This window comes from Chiloscyllium plagiosum, unplaced genomic scaffold (genome assembly GCF_037043375.1).
Source record: "Chiloscyllium plagiosum isolate Xiang-an unplaced genomic scaffold, Cpla_swu_hap1 HiC_scaffold_1, whole genome shotgun sequence".
In the NCBI taxonomy this organism is placed as follows: domain Eukaryota; kingdom Metazoa; phylum Chordata; class Chondrichthyes; order Orectolobiformes; family Hemiscylliidae; genus Chiloscyllium; species Chiloscyllium plagiosum.
Window position 1 is genome coordinate 26400492 of NW_028270139.1, and position 21075 is coordinate 26421566.

Sequence of the window (21075 nt, forward strand, 5' to 3'; positions counted from 1 at the left end):
TTTTACCTTAGCCTAAATTTACATTGAGCAACAACAAACCATAAATTATCTTCCTTTTGACCTGTGCCATGTGGCTTTCTTCTGTTTTAAAACCAACCACAATTAAACCAAATATAATTGTTTAATCTGATCTGTAAACTGGTTAATTATTGAAAATAACTATCGTTACAATCCTAACAAATCTGTTCTAGTTAACATTCAAGATTGAGACTTCTCAATAATGTGGAAAATTGACCAGATATATTCTGCCTGCAAAGGGATAAATCCAATCCAACCAGTTACTGCTCAATCAGTCTACTCAATCATCTGGAAAGTAATGTAAGGTGTCATTGATGGTGCCATCAAAAATCACTTTATACAGCAATACCCTGTTCGTTGATTGTTGGTTTGGGTTCCATCAGGACCTTTTTGGCTTTAAATCTTCCAGCAGTTCCCTTGATGCTCCAAATAAAATGAAGGGAAATTTCTTCACTCAAATAGCTGTGAATCATTGGATATATTAACGCTGAAGGGAATTAAAGGTCATGAGGAGTGGATGGGCAGAAAAATACAGTTGAGATAGAAAACCAGTTATGATTTAATTTCTAATTTCTAATTTCACTGAATAGGTAATAAACAAATTCCAGCAAAATTGAAGAGAATTCTTTGCTGATTGTATTCTGATTGTTGTGGCTGTTGGAGGTCAACCGTCTCCATTCCAGGACATCACAGTAGGAACTTTTTCGGGTCCTGCTTTACGTCCAACTATCTCCATCAATGACTTTTGTACTGTCATAAAGTCAAAAGTTGGGATGTCCACTAATGATTGCACAGTGTTCAGGGCCACTCATGATGCACCACCTGATGAAATGCCTGCTGTAAGATCTGGACAGAATTCAGACTTGAATTGACAAAATGCCAATTAACATTCATCACGCAAGTGTTAGATAAAGGCTGTCAAACAAATGAGAATTTAATCATTTCCCTTGATGTTCAGCGGCATTAGCATCTTGCTAAATCATCCACTGTCAGCATCCTGTGGATTACCATTGATTCGAAACCTAACTGAACCAACCTTCTAAATAATGCAGCTATAGAATGGATCAGAGATCAGGGATTCTGAGAGTTCATCTCCTGACCTCCCAAAGCTTATCCATCTAAAAGGTCCCGGTACGGAATGCATTGAACATTTCCCACTTGCCAGGATGAGTCCAGCTTCAACAAAACTTCAGAGCAAAGAATATTGCAGCACAGGAACAGACCCTTCAGCCCTCCAAGCCAGTGCCAATCCATATCCTCTATCTAAATCTACAGCCTACTTTCTAAGGATCTGCATCCCTTTGCTCTCTGTCCATTCATGTTTCTGTCTAGATACATATTAAATGATGCTATCATTCCTGCCCCTACCACCTCTGCTGGCAATGCATTCCAGGCACCCATCACCCTCAGCGTGAAGAACCTTCCATGTATATATCTCTCCTCTCCTAAACTTTTCACTTCTCACTTTGAACTCGTGACCCCTAGTAATTGAGTCCTTCACTCTGGGGAAAAAGTTTCTTGCTTTCCACCTTGTCTACACCTCTCATGATTTTGTAGACCTCAATCAGGTCCCCCCTCAACCTCCTCCTCTCCAATGAAAATAACAATAACCTATTCAACCTCTCCTCATAGCTAGCACCCTCCTTACTAGGCAACATACTGGTGAACCTCCTCTGCACCCTCTCCAAAGCATCCACATCCTTTTGGTAATGTGACGACCAGAACTGTATGCAGTATTTCAAATGTGGCCGAACCAAAGTCTTGTATAACTGTAATGTGACCTGCCAACTCTTGTACTCAATACCCTGTCTGATGAAGGAAAGCATGCCGTATGCCTTTTTGACCACTCTGCTGACTGCGTTGCCTCCTTTAGGGAACAATGGACGTGAACACCCAGATTTCTCTGTACATCAATTTTCCCAGGACTTTTCCATTTACTGTATAGTTAACTCTGGAATTGCATCTTTCAAAATACATCCCCTCTCATTTGTCCGGATTGAACTCCATCTACCATTTCTCTGTCCAACTCTCCAATTTATCTCTATTCTGCTGTATTCCCTGACAGTTCACTTCACTATCAGCTACTCCACCAATCTTAGTGTCATCTGCAAACTTGCTAATGAGGCAATCTACACTTTCCTGCAAATCATTTATGTATATCACAAACAACAGTGGTCCCAGCATGGATCCCTGTGGAACTCCACTGGTCATAGGTTTCCATTTTGAGAAGCTCCCTTCCACTACTACTGTCTCCTGTTGCCCAACCAGTTCTCTATCTATCGAGCTTGCATACCCTGGACCCCATTTGACTTCACCTTCTTCATCAGCCTCCCATGGGGAACCTTATCAAACACTTTACTAAAGTCCATCTACATCCCTTCCCTCATCAATCAACTTTGTCACCTCTTCAAAGCATTCTACTAGGTTTGTAAGACAAGACCTTTCCTGCACAAAACCATGCTGTCTATCACTGATAAGCCCATTTTCTTCTAAATGGGTATATTTCCTATTCCTTAACAGACGGGATAAGATTACCCACTTGATTGGTATGACTTCTACCACCGTAAACATTCCCTCATTTCACCAGTAGCTGTAACGTTTATTATCTACACTATACACTGCAGGAACTTGCCAAGCTTCCTTCAACACCATCTTACAAATGTGCAACCTCCACCACCTAGAAGGACTATGGGTAGCAAATGTATAGGAACTCCACTGACTGCAAATTCTCCTCCCAGCCCCACGTCATCATGACTTAAGGCTGTGTCCCTTTCTCTCTGGCTGGGTTAATATCCTAAAGCTTCAAACCTTAAACACATCCTACAAATTATCAACAGTAATTCAAAAGGTCAGGTCACCACCATGATTTGGAGGTGCCGGTGTTGGACTGGGATGGACAAAGTTTAAAAATCACATGACACCAGGTTATGGTCCAACATGAGCTTTGGGAGCGCTGTTCCTTCAGGTGGTTATAGAGTATACTCCACAACTACCTGATGAAGGAGCAGTGCTCAGGAAGCTAGTGCTTCTAAATAAACCTGTTGGATTATATCCTGGTGTTGTGATTTTTAACTATGTCAGCATCACTTTGTCTCCCCTAACTGCCCTTGATAACAAATGGTGGCCATATTAGCTTGCTGGCATCCCATGAGTGAATACAAAGACAGGAAAGTGTTGTGACAGGGGCATGGGTGCAAACACTTCTGCACAGAGATTTAAGCCATGGAACTGCAAGTTAGGAATTCAGTGGGAGAGACTTGTGCACAGCTGAAAGGCAAAGTCAGTGGATAACCAGTTGGATCCATCTGGATTTTTACTTCACAGTGAATCCCTCACATAAAAAGTAAATGTTCTTTTCATAATTTTGTAATCATGGAGTAAAATTAAATGTAATAAGCAATTTTAAAAATATTGGAAGATAATTTGTTCCAGTGGCAAGTGCAAATAGCATTTATTACTGTGAATATTTTGTCATCAATACAGACTCTTGCCAAATTACTACAGAATGAACATTTCACAGTTCATTTAACAGCTTTTTTTGGTTTTGTTCAACTGAGCGATAATGAATGATGTATATCAGCAAGATTTATAGGTATTGTATGACAGCTTAAAGCTCATTTATTATTATTTGAAGTTGGAATTCTCCATATGTGGTCAAACATGTTGTGTTTGGATATTTAAAAAAAATTATCTCTTGTGCATTTCCACAAATTTCTATTTGAAATTCCAGTTTCCTCCTTGACAATCGTCTAATGACAATTAAAATAATGGAAAGGTTAATACAGTGGTTCTAATGAGCCCACAGTTAAGATTTTTAAAATGCTGATTTAATGTAAAAGATTGCAGTTATTTAGTATGGATAAAAGTTTGGAAAAAAAGCTTGAAGTGAAAACCACGGTGCAATCTGAGTTTTAGAATGGCTAAAAGCTGCCAGTATTGGATTGTTCACCTGTTATATAAATGTTGATCAGTTTGCTTCAGACATATAGACAGTTGGAATCTATAGTTGTTAGATCAGAACCAAATTAGAAAGGTTACATTCTTTTTGGAGGGGAGATGACTTTCAGTTGTCTGGAATGCAATCTTGCTTTCAAATGTTTTTATTTCAGAACAAGTTAACTGACCAACGGTGATTGACTATGTCATTGTAATTATTTAGATTGGATCCGATTTGAAGAGAACATTTATCATTTATTCTCGTCTACACTGAGATACAAGGACAGATGCAATTAAAATAATGAGGCTCCATCAATCAGTGGAGTAGAATGAATATGAGCTTAAATAGTTGGGGTTTTTTTCTATATTTCCTATCTGAATTTTAAACGAAACACAGCAATTAATGAGAGATTGCAATTTTACTTATTTTCCTTTTTCTTTTGCTCCAAATATTTGGAATGAAATTCATTTCCAGTCTAGGAAAATCAGATACACTCATTGTAGTAATCTCTATGTTGAGACACCCAAAATGCGACAGACCATGGAATAATGGCACCAGCTCAGGATGATTAATACATCAGACCCAGCATTTATCCAGATCTCCTGTTTGAGGGTACTTTTGACCACCATTCTATTTTGTTGTCCTGCTGATGTTATATTTATGTTATAACAACAACCAAAGCTCTCCAGACCACATCTGAAATAAGCATTAAAATGATAAAAGGAAATTTTAGTGTCTTGACAGTGAAATCATATACATCTGAAAATGTTTGGCTCTATCACTGAGGGGAGTTCATGAGCTTCATGGAATCCCTACACTATGGAACCAGGCCATTTGTCTTAACAAGTCCACGTTGACCCTCCAATGAGTATCCCACCTACACCCAATCCCCTACACATCCCTGAACTCTATGGGCAATTTAACATGGCCAATTTGTCTCACCTGCGCATCTTTGGATTGTGGGAGGAAGCCGGAGCACCTGGAGGAAACCCATGCAGACATTGGAGAATGTGGGTCCCTGGCGCTAGCCACTGTACCACCAGTTGTTCTTGTGTTGGATAATTGTGAAGCCACTGCAAATGCTTGCAGAATGATCTTTTGGGGAAGAATTTTTAAAAAAAGGTCTTCAGTCCTGATTATTCAGCATGAGTTCTGTTCGCAATATTGGATGAGAACAGATTGCAGTCTTTGGACTCAAATGACCATCTGACATGCACACCTTAGATATGGAACTTAGCCATCTTTAAAAGAGCCACGTTCAGCTGAGACAAAGGTTAAAAAAAACAAAGGGAAAAGATAGAGCAGAAAACAGAATCTTCGGTGTCTCAGCAGAAAGGCTAAATGGGATGGTGACAATGACTTTTAATTTGTAAGTTGTGGGAGAGGGCTCATAGGAAGTCGATTTGAATTTCAAAATCAAGTAAGAGAACAGAGTAAAAAACAGTCAGGAATCCTACTTCAGATATGGCAGATAATGTTAAAACTTTAAGTGTATTAATTTAAACTACAAGAGAGAAATAATAAACAGGTGAATAAAGTATCAGCGCTGAGGGATAGTTTACAATCTAAGCCTAAAGAAGAGTTTAGTAGATAAATGCATGGAATGTAAGGAATAAATTAAATGAGCTGAGGCAACAGTTTCAAATTTGGGATTGAGATATTAGCCCCACTACTGAGATGTGGCTGCAGAATGGTCAGGACTGAGAGCTACATATAAATGAGGTTATAAGATTTACAGGATGGTCAGGGAAAATGGCAGAGGATGTGAAGTAGCATTACTGATAAGAAAAAAAAATTATATCCTCCCACACCATTTGAAGTATGAAGGAATGCATTGAATGGATATTGTATGGATGGAATTGAGGAATGGTAAAGGATCCAAAACTTTAATAGCCATTGTGTGTAGACTCCCTTGTGGCAGTTTAGAAGTGCTAGATTGTTTAAATGCAGAAATCAGGCAAATGTTTAACAGATTATTATTACTGGGAGATTTTAAACTTTAATATTGGCAGAGGCAGACAATCGTGTCTGAAAGGTAGTGAGTTTCTTGATGTATCTGGGATAGTTTTTGTAAAGCAATATGCCCTGGGTGCAACAAGGGGACAAGCAATATTGTATTTAGTGATGAGTAATGAGCTAGATTTAATCAGTACTTTAATTGTGTTTGAATATTTATCAAATAGTGATCATAACATGATCGAGTTCAATATGGTGTGTGAAAGCAAAAAACCTGAATCAGTTACTAGAATTTTAGATTTAGATAAGACAGACTTTAATGTGATAAAATAGAAACTGCCTACAATAAATGAGAAAAGTCTGCTGAAAGGTAAACAAGTGAAGAACAATGGAGGATGTTTAAAGAAATATTTAACACCATACAAAACTGGTTTATACCACCAATAGGGAAAAGCTCTATTTCATTTGGCGGGGGATTAGCCATGAGCAACTGTAAAGGTGAGGGATAGGATAACAAAAAATGTAATAAATAGCACAGATCTGCTAAATGTGATAGATACAGAGACCAGCAAAGAGCCACAAAGCCGTTTATAAGAGCTGCTAAAAGGAATTGTAAAAGGAAATTTGCCAGGGGCATCAAAATCAATAAGAACTTTTATAGTTACATAAAGTGAAGGCTAACTATAATCTTTTGAGTTCTCCTAAATACATGAGTCATCCCTTTGGATTGGAAACTTACATAAATCAATTTTAAAAAGAGGTGTGTAAGAGGAAAACCCAGCATTCCAGATCAGTTAGTCTAACAGCTGCGGTGGGGAAATTCTTGGCATGTACAATCAACGATGTGGAAACTAATCACCTTGAAAATTTTCAGTTGATCAGAGAGAGCCAACATGGATTCATGATTGGTAGATCATGCCAAATAAACATCACTAACGTAGATTAAAGTACCGGACAGGGCAATGTCATGGATGTTGTTTATATGACTTCCAGAAGGGATTTGATGAAGTTCCACACAAGAAAGTGTTGATTAAGGAAGAAGCCCATGAATTGAGGACAAATTACTGCCATAGCTGGGAAATTTGTGCAGTGGCAGGTGATAGAAAGTAGGGATTATAGATAGGTATCCTGAAGAAGGGCCTGTGCCCGAAACGTCGAATCTCCTGTTCCCTGGATGCTGCCTGACCTGCTGTGCTGTTCCAGCAAAAAAGTTTCAACATTATAGATAGGTAGTCAAATTAGCAGGATGTGGCCAGTGCTGTTACATAAGGATCTGTGATAGGGCTTTAATTATTTGCATGATTTATTAACGATTTAGATATAACGGTATAGAAAGTCATGTACCTAAATTTGCCGATGACACATGGGTAGCATGTCTGCAGTGTGCATGACCACATAAAATTACAAAGGGATAATGATAGACTAAGTGAATGGGCAAAACAGTGGCAGGTAGAGTTCAGTTCAAGTACGTGGGAAATTATCCATCTCTTTTGGATGAAAAAGGGATAGATCAGGGTACTTTCTAGCTGACATGAAGTTAAATACAGCAGATGCTCAAAGAGACTTGGGGGTTCAGGTGCATAGGTCTTTAGATGCCAGAAACAAGTGCAGAAAATAATCAAGAAAGTGAATAGAATGGTGGTTTTATGATTAGAGGACTGGAGAACAAGGATATAGAAGTTCTATTGTAATTGTACAAAACCCTGTTTAGACCCCACTTGGAGTACAGTGAGCAGCACCACACTTTAGGAATGATAAATTGGCCTTGGAAGAAGCATAACATAAGTTTACAACACAAGAAGCTTGGACTTCAGGTCATAAGTTGTGAGGAGACAGTATATAAATTAGAGTTGAGAGTGTGGTGCTCAAAAAGCACAGTAGGTCAGGTATCATCTGAGGGGCAGGAGAATCGACATTTCAGGCAAAAGCCCATCATCAGGAATGAGGCTTGTGAGGTGGGGGGTAGAATAATAAATGGGAGGGGTGTGGGGGTGGGGGGGGGGGGGCGGGAGAAGGTAGCTGAGAGTGCGATAGATAGATACTGGTGGGTGTAATAGTGATAGGTCGGAGAGGAGGGTGGAGCGAATAGGTGGGAAGGAAGATGGTCAGTTAGGACAGGTCATGAGAGTGGTGCCATGTTGGAAGGTTGAAATTGGGATAAGGTGGGGGGAGGGGAAGTGAGGAATCTGGTGAAATCCACATTAATGCCATATGGTTGAAGGGTCCCAAGGTGGAGGATGAGCATTCTTCCTCCAGGTGTCGGGTGTTTAGAGAGTGGTGATGGAGGAGGCCCAGGACCTGCATGTCCTTGGTGGAGTGGGAGGGGAAGTTGAAGTGTTCGGCCAAGGGGCGGTGGGGTTGGTTGGTGCGGGTGTCCCAGAGATGACCCCTGAAACGCTCTGCAAGTAGGCGTCCTGTATCCCCAGTGTTGAGGAGACCACATTGGGGGTAACCGATACAGTAAATAACATGTGGAAGTGCAGGTAAAATCTGATGAAGGGTCCTTTGTGGCCTTGGATGGAGGGGAGGGGGGAGGTGTGTGCGCAGGTTTTGAAATTCCTGCAGTGGTAGGGGAAGGTGCCGGGAGGGCAAAGTGAGTTGGTGGAGGGCGTGGACCTGCCAAGAAGTCGCGGAAGGAATGGTCTTTATGGAAAGTGGATAGGGGTGGGAAGGGAAATAGGGGTGATGGGGTCCATTTGTATGTGGCGGAAATAGCGAAGGATGATGTAATGTATACAGAGGTTGGTGGGGTGGAAAGTGAGGACCAGGGGTTCTGTCCTTGTTGCAGTTGGAGGGGTGGGGTTTGAGGGCAGAGGTGCAGGAAGTGGATGAGATGTGTTGGAGGGCATCATCGACCATGTGGGAGGCCATCTGATGTGTTTTATTGTGGAATTGAGCCTCCTGGGATACAAATGTGGCCTGCTCTCTCCAGAAAATAAAAGATTAAGGGGTGATCTGATCAAAGTCTTCAAGGTATTAGCAGGAAAAGAAAGGCTACATAAAATTAAATTACTTTGACTGGTTGAGGATTCTAAAACTTGGACCCATAGTCTGAGAATTAGGGCCACAGCGAGTTTTGAGAAGACTTGTAGCTCAGGTTGAGTTTTTGGATGTAGGTTTGCTCGCTGAGCTGGAAGGTTCATTTCCAGATGTTTCGTTACCCTACTTGGTAACATCTTCAGTGGGCCTCAGGTGAAACGTCTGAAAATGAACCTTCCAGCTCAGCGAGCAAACCTACATCCACAATCAGGGCTATTCCAATCAGGAGAGATACTCTTTTTAACAAAAGAGTGGTAGATATTTGGAACAATTTCCACCAACTACAATGGATACTAGTTCAGTTTTACGTCTAATATTTACATTTTGGATAAGCAAAGTTTTATTAGGGGATATGGCTCAAAAGTAGGTAACTGGAGTTTGGCCATAGATTTCATTGAATGGCAGTTCTGGCTCAAGGATTGAATGACTAATTCCTCTTCCTATGTTTAAAACAATCTCAGTATGGTCAAGCTGTTATAAAATTCTAAAGCAACAAACCTGCAATCGTCTCTATATTATTTGGCTCATAAACGTGTCACTGGTAATACCAGGTCAGACTACCTCGGGTAGTCAAGTGACGTGAAATCAATAAGGTTTAATGGTCAAAAATATTGATGAATACTTCAGCAAGTGAATAACACTGATCTTTTGTAATGATGCTTTGATTCCTCCTAGCCTGGATTGTTGCATTTTTCTTTCAGAAACTTCATTCCTGATTTTTTCCTTTTGCAGCATCTGTGCCTCACTTCTCATTTTGCTTCTGCAATATTAGCTAATCATTTGAAAGTAATAGCTTAACCTCCCTCCAAACTCAGGGAGGGGTCAGAATGGCTTTACATATGCTGCACTGCATGTGCTCTTGGAACTTTAAGAAATCTATTTAATTAAAAGGAGCCTATGACTTTAAATGCTTGATTTCTTTTTTGATATTTTATTTCTTATTTAATTTCTACTACTTGTATATATGATTCACTTAATCTGTTATTCACTTAACAGATTTGTGAAATTCATACTTAAGTAATACTTCAAATTAATGCTGCTTGCAAAATGTTGTGAAAGTGCAGGATATTTGTGTATTTATTTGGATTTATTGTGGAAGTGGTATCTCATTGTTTAAATTATGCTGAAAACCAAAATTGAGTATTGAAATTGGATGGGAACCCCCCCACATTAATGCAATAATGTTCCTGCACTATTCATTGGGGATGAGCGTTTGAATTTTGGCTTTGGAAAATGAAAGTTTCTGTTCGTAAAAGTCAAGGCAAAGAACAGTCCTGACAGCCCAGAATACATATGCTATCTTCTGTTGCTTGATTTATCAAGAGAAGTATGTTTCCTTATTGAGACTTTATTTATCATATCACATCACATGCAAAAATGTTACAGTAGGAATGTTCACATAACACATGGCAAGCTCTGCAGAGCTAAGGCCTATGGTTGATAGTACAATTCCACTCAACACTGCAATTGAACCGAAATGTATATATGGCCATCGCATATTGAAAACTTCTTATCTCCCTGCTTTTGTTACCTGTTCCCAAAACTGCCTACAGTTCTGTGAAAATAGAAATACATAGTTTCCTGTTATATAACATTTTTAGCATAAGCTTATAGCCAGCTCACAAACCCCAAAACACTTAATGTTCAAATCATCAGGCCATCAATAATTGGACAGTCCTCATGAGGTCACTAAAGATTAGCAATTCATGTTTAAGGAATGTAGAGCAATATTCTGTTCCTCAACAATTCAACCAAGAATCAAATCTTCAAAAAATATTTTCTTTAAAGTACATTCAGTGCTATTATTGGAGCTACAGCTACAAAAATTAAAATGAACAAGATCTCAAGTCTTTATAAATAAATTCAAATCTTAAATTCTGACCACTTTGGGTTTTCAGTTTGGTCAAGCGCTCATCTCTACCAGTTACAGAAGGTTGCTTATTAGTAAATTGTCACTTTGCAGCAGTTTGAATCACAGGAATTGAAAAGCTCCTGTTATTTGCTTGCTAATAGTATAATACCACACTGCATTGCCAATGATTTCCTTTCTTACACCATGACTCTTCTTTTCTTAATTCCCACATGACAGCAAGGTGGGAGTGAAATCACCCCCCCTCCCCGGGAGAGGTTGTTACGTCACAGGGTAACTTTCCAGGATCAGATGGTCCCAAGTCGTCAGGAGGTAAAGGTTTAATAAGCACGTTCTTGTAGTGCTGGACTTCTGTCATAAACTCGAAAGGAATCTTGAGATCTGAATTACAAGAAGTCATGCTTGCCTGTCCATGTCAAAATCACATCAGCATTATTAACCAGCTTTTCCCCAGCAATAACAAAGTTGCCCTTTTTTTGGTGAAATGAGTGCATTTTGTGGCTTGAAATCCCTGCAGAACTATCCTTTGCATGTAATTAATCATGTCTCTGAATATTGCATTTCAGCAAAACAAATTGTTCTAATAAAAAACTTGGTGTTGCAATAAAGATGAAACATAGTAAATCTTTGGAAAAAATAATGATGCTAGTGAATAAACAACTTGTATGAAGTTCACTTGCAAACCTGGTATGATGATAAATATTATTGTATTACAAAATTGAAATTGTCTTTCATTGAAGAGATTTTTTGAGATACTTTAGTTTTTGAAGAAAATGAAATGGATGCATTGGGACATGTCCAATTTCCAAAAATGTGCTTTTCAGAAAACTTCTTCAATAATTAATAATGAGCTGTCTGGCTTTCCATTTGCAGGTATCACTGTATTTTGAGACAATGCACAGGAACTTGAGTCTACAAATTACAGAAGGCTCCCAACTTGGTTCTGGAGCTATTCCCATAGGGAGGGAAGCCAAAAATAGGGTGCAACAGGAATGTGTGGGTTTCCTATGTCTTGGAGAAAGCAGCTCCCTAGTTAAATGCAATATGATCGGGTTTGTCCCTTTGAGCATTCTCAGCTTAATTGGTGATTTCCACAGTATGCAATCTTGATAGGCCACTGGAACTGATTCCTCCTGAAATAGGCATAGTTTCAATTCTAGTAGGTCAACATTGAATTATCTTGAAAGTGCCAGGCTGTTGCTACAGATGCCTTTCTACGTAACCACTGGGTCCATCCCCACCTTCTGTGGTCAGCTATCTCCGCTGCCCTCCATATTGCAATCTCCCTCCACAACCCTACTGCTCTGTTTTTATTCCGTACACCCTGATGTTTTTTTCTCAAACCTAGCTTCCTTTTCTCCTCCTTTTTCACTCTGGCCAATCTTGCTGATTGAGGTCAAGAAATGAAAAGAAACACCTGACTCTGAACCGGCCATTAAATTCAATGAATGTGAGGACATCCACAAAGCAGCTCCTGCCTTTGTTGTTGTTTTCCTTCCTGGATTTGGGATAAGCGTGGGACTTCTTCCTTATTGTATGATGTTAATTTGGATGTGTCTTTAAAGCCACATCCAATGACATTTTAGAGTTCAGTGGAATTTATTATCTGCCAATGACGTCTGGTTGGTAGTATTAAGCAGACAGCTTACTTGCCTGAGAGAGGCTAACAGTGCCTAGCATTATGACAAAGCTAATTATCCCCCACAATTCAGTATCATTGACAAAGGGTCAGTTAGACTCAAAACGTCAGCTCTTTTCTCTCCTTACAGATGCTGCCAGACTTGCGGAGATTTTCCAGCATTTTCTTTTTCTCTTTTTTTTTGGTTTCAGATTCCAGCATCCGCAGTAATTTGCTTTTATTCATTGAGTTTATTGTTTCATTCAAATAATATTTATCAGAAGTTACCCAGATCTTGTCTATCCATGAATCAATGTTTTAAATAATTGAATAAAAACATGTTTTGAGATTGAGAACTACATTGACAAAACCAACAAATTGAGTTTGGCCTTTTAAAATAAAAATGCCTGCTAAAGAAATACAATTCCATTAAACATTTACCTAGACTTATACAGACAGCCAATCTTATCTGTGCTGGCTGTCCAAAGCAGCAGTTCACCTAGTGCTACATCCCACCTTCTCCCCATTCTTCCTTTCAGTAATCCAATTCTCTCTTAACTGCCTCTATTATTCTTCCTTTCAGTAATCCAATTCTCTCTTAACTGCCTCTATTGAACATGCCTCCATCATGCTCTCGGAGTGCATTCCAGATCCTTATTACTTCCTGCATGAAAAGTTTCTTTCCCTCATCGCCATGCTTCTATTGGCATCATCTTTAATTTGTGCTCTCTTGTTATTTATTCTTCCACAGATGGCAAGCATTTTCTCAAATCAGCCCACATCCATCATGATTTTGAATACCCCTATCAAACTTGTTCTCAACTATCTGTTCCTATTTTCTCATTGTCACCAACATTATTAGGATTAAATTGCATTTGTAAATTTTTGTTCAATTTCAGTTTTTACATGCCATGAATAAAATTTCAACCATGTCACTTGAATGGGGAGATGTAATATCCACCTTTCTGTTAAGAGTTTATATTAAACATACTTTGCTATTCTTGAGTTACTCCAGATGGCTTTCCTCTACTCGCCAATTCTTGTGGAGGTGCCTCTTTGTCATGGGCGGATGCAGTCCCTGTTGTGTACACTGTTATACTCCAATTTTTTTAAATATATTGACATGAAGAGTACTTCCTTAAGGAATACTCCTCTAGAATTTTAGGTCAAAGACTTTTTAGGACTTGAAATAGAAGGTTTTAGTGGGAACGAAGACCACAGAGCCAGTTTTCCGAGAAAGACTTTAAGAGCTTTTGCCCTGAAATTTTCTTGGCTTAAAAGAATGATGTATGGGACTAATTTAGACGATTGAGGAATTATCATCAGGAAATAAAAATTCAAAGCAGTTTTAAATGTGTGTACGTGCTCAAACCATATTCAAGGGATTGACTCTGTAACAGAGCTAAAAGTCACAAACTTCATCTTCCTTTGTGACAGAGAGATGACAGCCGTAACTTTAACCTGAGATTTCATGATTGGAAGTCATTTATAATATGTTGAAGGTGCTATGAGACATTTCACCCTTTGTTTTGTTTTATTTCAAATTGGCTCTTGAAGTCTGTTGATGGTGGGTACTGGGTAAGTTGCCATAAAGGGTGGAAGGATAAAGGTTCATGGGTTTGTGTTGTTGGCTTCGGGTGTGCATAAGGCTGATATGGGGAGTGGGTGGGTGTCGAGAATGTGATGCTGGAAAAGCACAGCAGGTCAGTCAGCATCCGAGGAGCATGAGAATCGACGTTTCGTGCCAAAGCCCTTCATCAGGAATGAGGCTGTGAGCCCTGGGGTGGTGAGATAAATGGGCAGGTTGTGAGGCTGGATGGAATATAGCTGAGAGTGTGACAGTTAGATGGAGATGGGTGCAATGGTGATAGGTCAGAGAGGAGGGTGGAGCGGATAGGTGGAAAGGAAGATGGACAGGTCATGAGGGCGGTGCCAAGTTGGAAGATTTGAACAAGGTAAGGTGGAGGGAAGGGAAATGAGAAAACTGGTGAAATCCACGTTTATGCTGTGGAGTTGGAGGATCCTGAGGCAGAAGAGGAGGCGTTCTTCCTCCAGGCGTTGAGTGGTTAGGGAGTGTTGATGGAGGCGGCCCAGGACCTGCGTGTCCTTGGCAGAGTGGGAAGGGGAGTCAAAGTATTCGGCCACGGACCGGTGGGATTGGTTGGTGCAGGTGTCCTGGAGGTATCTGAAGCACTTTGCGAGTAGGTGTCCTGTCTCCCCAATGTAGAGGAGACTGCATTGAGAGCAAAAGATACAGTAAATAGTGTGTGGAAGTGCAGGTAAAACATTGGATGTGGAAGGCTCCTTTGCAGCCTTGGATGGAGGTGAGAGCAGAGGTGTGGGTGCAGATTTTGCAATTCCTGCGGTGGCAGAGCAAGGTGCTGGGAGGGAAGGCTGAATTGGTGCAGGGCATGGACCTGACGAGGGAGTCATGGAGGGAATGGTCTTTACAGAAAGCGGACGGGTGTGGAGGGTAGTCAACCTCCCACACTGCATGCTATAAAAATGCTATCCCTTATTCCCTATTCCTTTGCCTTTGCTGCCTCTGCTGCATCTGCTCCCAGGAGGACCAGTTCCACCACAGAACACCGCAGATGGCCGTCTTCTTCAAAGACTGCAATTTCTCCTCCCACGTGGTCGATGATGCCCTCGAGCAGATTTCATCCACTTCCTGCACCTCTGCCCACGAACCCACCCCTGCAATGCAACAAGGACAGAACCCCCCCCGACTCCACCAGCCTCCATATACAGAGGAATTTCAGATTATCCGAAGATGATCTCAAGGTCCCGATAGAAATATTACATCAGGTGTTTCAACACTGTTTGTATCTTTTGTTTACAATAATTAAAAATGAACTCTGCTTACTGAAGTGCTGCTGAGAACAGTCCTGGACATCAATGGGAGTCCAGTCTCCAAATGACTGACCATTCTCTCACTCGCTCTCGCTCTCTCTCTCTCGCTCTCTCTCTCTCGCTCTCTCTCTCTCTCGCTCTCTCTCTCTCTCGCTCTCTCTCTCTCTCGCTCTCTCTCTCGCGCGCTCTCTCTCTCGCACTCTCTCTCTCTCGCACTCTCTCTCTCTCGCACTCTCTCTCTCTCGCACTCTCTCTCTCTCGCACTCTCTCTCTCTCGCACTCTCTCTCTCTCGCACTCTCTCTCTCTCGCACTCTCTCTCTCTCTCGCTCTCTCTCTCTCGCACTCTCTCTCGCACTCTCTCTCGCACTCTCTCTCGCACTCTCTCTCGCACTCTCTCTCGCACTCTCTCTCGCACTCTCTCTCGCACTCTCTCTCGCACTCGCTCGCTCGCACTCGCTCGCTCGCTCTCTCTTGCTCTCTCTCTCTCGCTCTCTCTCTCGCTCTCTCTCTCTTTCGCTCTCTCTCTCTCGCTCTCTCTCTCTCGCTCTCTCTCGCACTCTCTCGCACTCTCTCTCTCGCACTCTCTCTCTCGCACTCTCTCTCTCGCACTCTCTCTCTCGCACTCTCTCTCGCTCGCTCTCTCTTTCGCTCTCTCTCTTTCGCTCTCTCTCTCTCTTTCGCTCTCTCTCTCTCTCGCGCTCTCTCTCTCTCTCGCGCTCTCTCTCTCTCTCGCGCTCTCTCTCTCTCTCGCGCTCTCTCTCTCTCTCTCGCGCTCTCTCTCTCTCTCGCGCTCTCTCTCTCTCGCGCTCTCTCTCTCTCTCGCGCTCTCTCTCTCTCTCGCGCTCTCTCTCTCTCTCGCGCTCTCTCTCTCTCTCGCGCTCTCTCTCTCTCTCTTTCGCTCTCTCTCTCTCTCTTTCGCTCTCTCTCTCTCGCGCTCTCTCTCTCGCGCTCTCTCTCTCCCTCTCCCCACAGCTTCCCTGGAGGTCTACACAGGGGTGTACCTGAAACCCCCTTTCCCCAGATAATCTTTCCAACTTTGTCCTGTACAGGGCAAAGGTGGAACCTGTCAAAACGTTGCAGTAAAAAGGGGGAGTGTGTGTGCGCGTGCTATTTTGAGACTCACCCCCCCCCCCCCCCAAGGCAGCAGCAGTCTTACTGTTGTTGTCCAGTCCAGCTGCCCCAGGGGGTGGAGGAACGGTCGGTGGGTGGGGACGGATGGGAGGGCGGCATTGGACGGAGTTGGGGGGACAGAGTTGGATGGGGTTGCGTGCACGGATGGGGGAACGGAGACTCGTGAGCAGCGTGCTGCTGCCTAGTCTCCTGAAAGGGGAGCAGACTTATCCCTTTGAACTGATTGGGGCAGGGGGGTTTCAGTAATGCTGCAGGTCCCTTGCACACAAGTGTGTTTTGGGGTTTGTTTCTGAGCAGAGACAGAGAGAGAGGAAAAAGGAAACTTAAGAAAACTCCAATGCCCAAAGGAGAGGCATTGAATTAATTAATCGAATAATCGATTATCATAAAGAAATAATGCCCGCCCATCTTGTTTGGATAATCGAGGTTTCTCTGAACATTGTGTCATCGTCCGTCATTTCTGCCACCTACAAACGGACCCCACCACCAGAGAGATATTTCCCTCCCCACCTCTATTGGCTTTCTGGAAAGACTGTTCCTTCCATGACTCCCTCGTCAGGTCCATGTCCCTCCACCAACCCACCCTCCCCTCCTGGCACCTTCCCCTGCCACTGCAGGAATTGCAAAACCTGCACCCACACCACCCCCTCACTTCTGTCCAAGGCCGCAAAGGAGCATTCCTCAAAGTTTTACTTGCACTTGTACACCTGTCATTTACTGTATCTGTTGCTACCGATGCGGTCCTCTCTATATTGGTAAGACAATATGCCTATTCATGAGCACTTCAGAGAACATCTCCGGGACAACCACATCAACCAATCCGACTGCCCCATGGCTGAACACTTCAACTCCCCCTCTTATTCTGCCAAGGGCATGCAAGTCATGGGCTGTCTCCATCGCCACTCCCTAACGGAAGGAAGAACACCTCATCTTCCGGCTCGGGATCCTCCAACCTTACGGCATAAATATGGATTTCACCAGTTTCCTCACTTCCTCTTCCCCCACCTTTTAATCCCAGTTCCAACCTTCTAACTCTGCACTGCCCTCATGACCTGTCCTTACCTGTCCAGTTTCCTTCCCATCTATCTGCTCCACCCTTCTCTCTTACCTGTCACCATTATACCCACCTCCTTCTACCTATCACACTCTCAACTACCTTCCGCCCAGACCCACCCCTCTCCCATTTATCTCACCACCCCCTTGGCTCACTGCCTCATTCCTGATGAAGGGCTTTGTCCTGAAACGTTGATTTTCCTGCTTGGATGCTGCCTGATGTGCTGTGTTTTTCTAGCATCAGACTCTCCACTCTTCTCTCCAGCTTCTGCAGTCCTCACTTTCGCAGAGTGGATAGGTGGCCTAGTACAAAGGACAGGGGCTAGGGAGCCGAATCTCTAAGCAAAATTTGAAGTAAATTCCCAATGAACAAAGCCAGGCCTTTTAAATAGCATGAGCTGAAAATGTGTTGCTGGAAAAGTGCAGCAGGTCAGGCAGCATCCAAGGAGCAGGAGAACCGACATTTCGGGCATGGCCCGAAACGTCGATTCTCCTGCTCCTTGGATGCTGCCTGACCTGCTGCGCATTTTCAGCTCCGATCTCCAGCATCTGCAGTCCTCATTTTCTCCTTTTAAATAGCATGCCCAGACGCTTGGTCATCCCTTTTGTCCACCTCTGCTCTACATCTGAAGGATGGTAGGCTTGAGTCTGTCCTGCAATGTAAAAGCCTGGATATGTTTTTCCAAGGTGTGAAATTTCCCATCTTATGGCATATGCCTTGGGATCAAAAGTCCAGAGCTGTGTTCTAGTGATGTATGTCAACTCTAACCACCCTTATTACTGGGTCTACTACACTCTTTCTTGAATGATCAGCTTGATACAGTCTCTACTCTTCAGACAGGATCAAATTAACTCTAATAGTAGGGTGAACACACTTTCCGGATCTGTGATCTATGATCAGTCTCTGTTGGCAGCTTCCTCCTGTCTTGTATCATTGATGATTAGAGGAAGAATAAGCTAGTCCAGCCTCTAAGTGGTCTCATTAGGTGCTCCAAAAATATAAGCTACCAGATATTTGTTGAAATAATGTGTGAAAGAGAGCAGTTGGAATATGCCACATGTCCTGAAGCTAGGAAATGCTCATCATCAAAGAATACTCATCATATTATCAAAGAATTCACATTTCTCATTTATTCTAATCTACTTTAAGAAAGTTAGGAATGAAAAGTGATTCTTACTAGCTCCCCAGATGATCCTGGCAGCCTTGCATGAAATCATCATCAAGACCTGCATGACTGGAAGGATATTTTTGATGTTTTGTTATAAGTATTCTTTCTTGGGTTTGTAGTTCAGAAGAAATGACTTGAGGCTTAGAATTCATGAATTGGCAGCTCCATCCTCTTTTAATAACATGCAACCTATTTAGCTTCATTTCATGAATTTTACTTTCATGAGCTATGATGTAAGATCATTTATTGCATGAATCAAATCAGCCTCCACTTGAACTATTGGTGGAAGGCAATACATTGGGGTCATAGTCGCTCCTGGGAACAGTCTTTCTGTTGCCATTGAGTATTAATTGAGGATGTTTAACATAAGGACAAGAATATATTTGCACCCCTGTCACTATCAAAGGCAATTCCAAAATACATCTACCTCAGAACAGTCCACACCTTGGGAGTCCGGTAGGTATATAATAAAGGAGTAAAGAAAATATGGAAAGCAGCTTATGAAAAGTTTATACTTTTTAAACGGTCAGATTTCTACTTTCTGGAGCATTGCCTTTAGGACTAAACCATGGCGTGTGGTTGAAGTTCTTACTGGAAGAACAAGGATGGCTAAGTATTCCTTGTGAGTACCTTTCCCTTTCCCTTTTTAAAATGTGTTAAATGTGTTACTTGTCATTTACTGTGAGGCTACGTTCGCACTTCAGCGCATGTCACATTTGTAGTGTAACTTCAAAGGTAAGGCCTAACCTGATTCCTAAACTACATTGTGTTGTTGATTGGTTTAATCTTCATACATTGATTCATTGTTTGATGGTTCCCATATTGAGAGAGAATAGCTGCAGGAATTTAAAATTTCTCCATCTTCACCCGAATTCTGTTTGTTTACTCATCTGTATATGTATATTGGAGAATGACTTGGTGGCACACAGGGCTATAGGACTATTTACTGTATATACTCGTGTAATAATCTAGCTCATGTAAAACGACCTCCTATTTTTGGCCAAATAATCTGGAATTTTCCATGATTTGGAGATGCCGGTGTTGGACTGGGGTGTACAAAGTTAAAAATTACAAATCACCTGATGAAGGAGTAGTGCTGCGAAAGCTCCCAGTTATACCTGTTGGACTATAACCTGGTGTTGTGTGATTTTTAACTTTGGAATTTTCCAAATATCTCACGTAAAGGTTGACCCTAGTTCTTCACAGATAACAGATCAACATTTACTAGTCAGTGTGCCGACCTTCACATCCCGCTCCAGCTTTCCAGTCTGCTGGTCGTTCTGCTCTGCTCCCAGTCTTCCAGTCTCTGGCTTTGGTGTTCCACTCCAGGTTTTCAGAGTTCCCATAATTCATTATTTATTCCTTTAGAGTTCACTTGGGCTTCTGCTAATGATACAGAATGAATTTTGTTGGGCATGAATTTCAGCCCCTTAAAAATAGTATCCATGTAATGGTTGACTCCATAAATTTAACCTTAAAAAGTAGCCCAAAAATTTAACTATTACTGGAGTATACTGGATACGGTATTCATGTAGGGAAGCACAGGAATCTGTGACATAGCTTACAAAGTATATCAGTGAATGGTTATAACACATGCAACTTTGTGTCAAAGTATCATCTTTCACTGGGCAGATGTGCACCAATGAATATGCTGCAGATACAAGTATGAAAGGAGCAAATAGGATCACATTGAGTGAAAAAAAGCCCTTGTAGGAATCAATTTCTCCGCTTTTAGAAAAACGAATTCATAGAGAGTGAAGGAAGTAAATTATCACCATCCACCTTTTTCAAGTGTCATTTGTGGAACAGATGGTAGCACTTTCACAGGTTGATCATGAATCTGTAAATTCTTTCATTTACAGCTGTATGATCTGAGAGTGGGAGAGTTTCCTGGTCAGCCAGAACTGCAGCTATAGCTTCAATGCAACAATCTCACCAACTTAAAAGACTTTGTTCGAATGTTCATGCCATCATCAAGCATGATCAGGGACTGCTGTATATGCACATATTCTCTCTTGCACATTTGTCTCTCTCAGGCATACTGTTAGGGACCAGATCCTCTTAAAATATATTGTGAAGGTTGTATAGACCCTAACTACTACTAATTTTAAAAGGTAAATGTCAAGTGCTGTGTTTCAGATGCAAATCAATTGGTCAAACTAACCGACATTAAACAAAACACAATTTATTCAAACACTATAATTAAAATACAATAAAAGAAAGAAGAACTTGAAATAACTTAACTCTATTGGAAACCTCTATTGGATAGACATAGTAACTATTAATTGTTCCAACATAGTAACATTCCATAAACACAAAACACATTTGCCTTGGCAAAAAGGCAAATTCAGAAACCAGATTGTCTCATATGGAGCTCTCCAACTCTGGTAGAAACAACATCAAAAGACAATTCTGAGGGAGAGTGAGTAT

The 21075-nt window shown here is 41.6% G+C and overlaps 1 protein-coding gene across 27 annotated transcripts in view; it reads left to right on the forward strand.

Moving 5' to 3' along the window:
- Positions 1–21075, forward strand: part of ank2b (ankyrin 2b, neuronal) — an 877032-nt gene that overhangs the window by 305515 nt on the left and 550442 nt on the right. For 24 of the 27 annotated variants that reach the window (XM_087983074.1, XM_087982715.1, XM_087982867.1 and 21 more), the window contains one exon: positions 11040–11132. The exons of the other annotated variants lie outside the window; for them this stretch is intronic. In XM_087983074.1, the coding sequence (XP_087839200.1) occupies positions 11040–11132 (93 nt within the window). The remainder of the gene's footprint in view (positions 1–11039; positions 11133–21075) is intronic. 27 annotated transcript variants of the gene reach the window in all.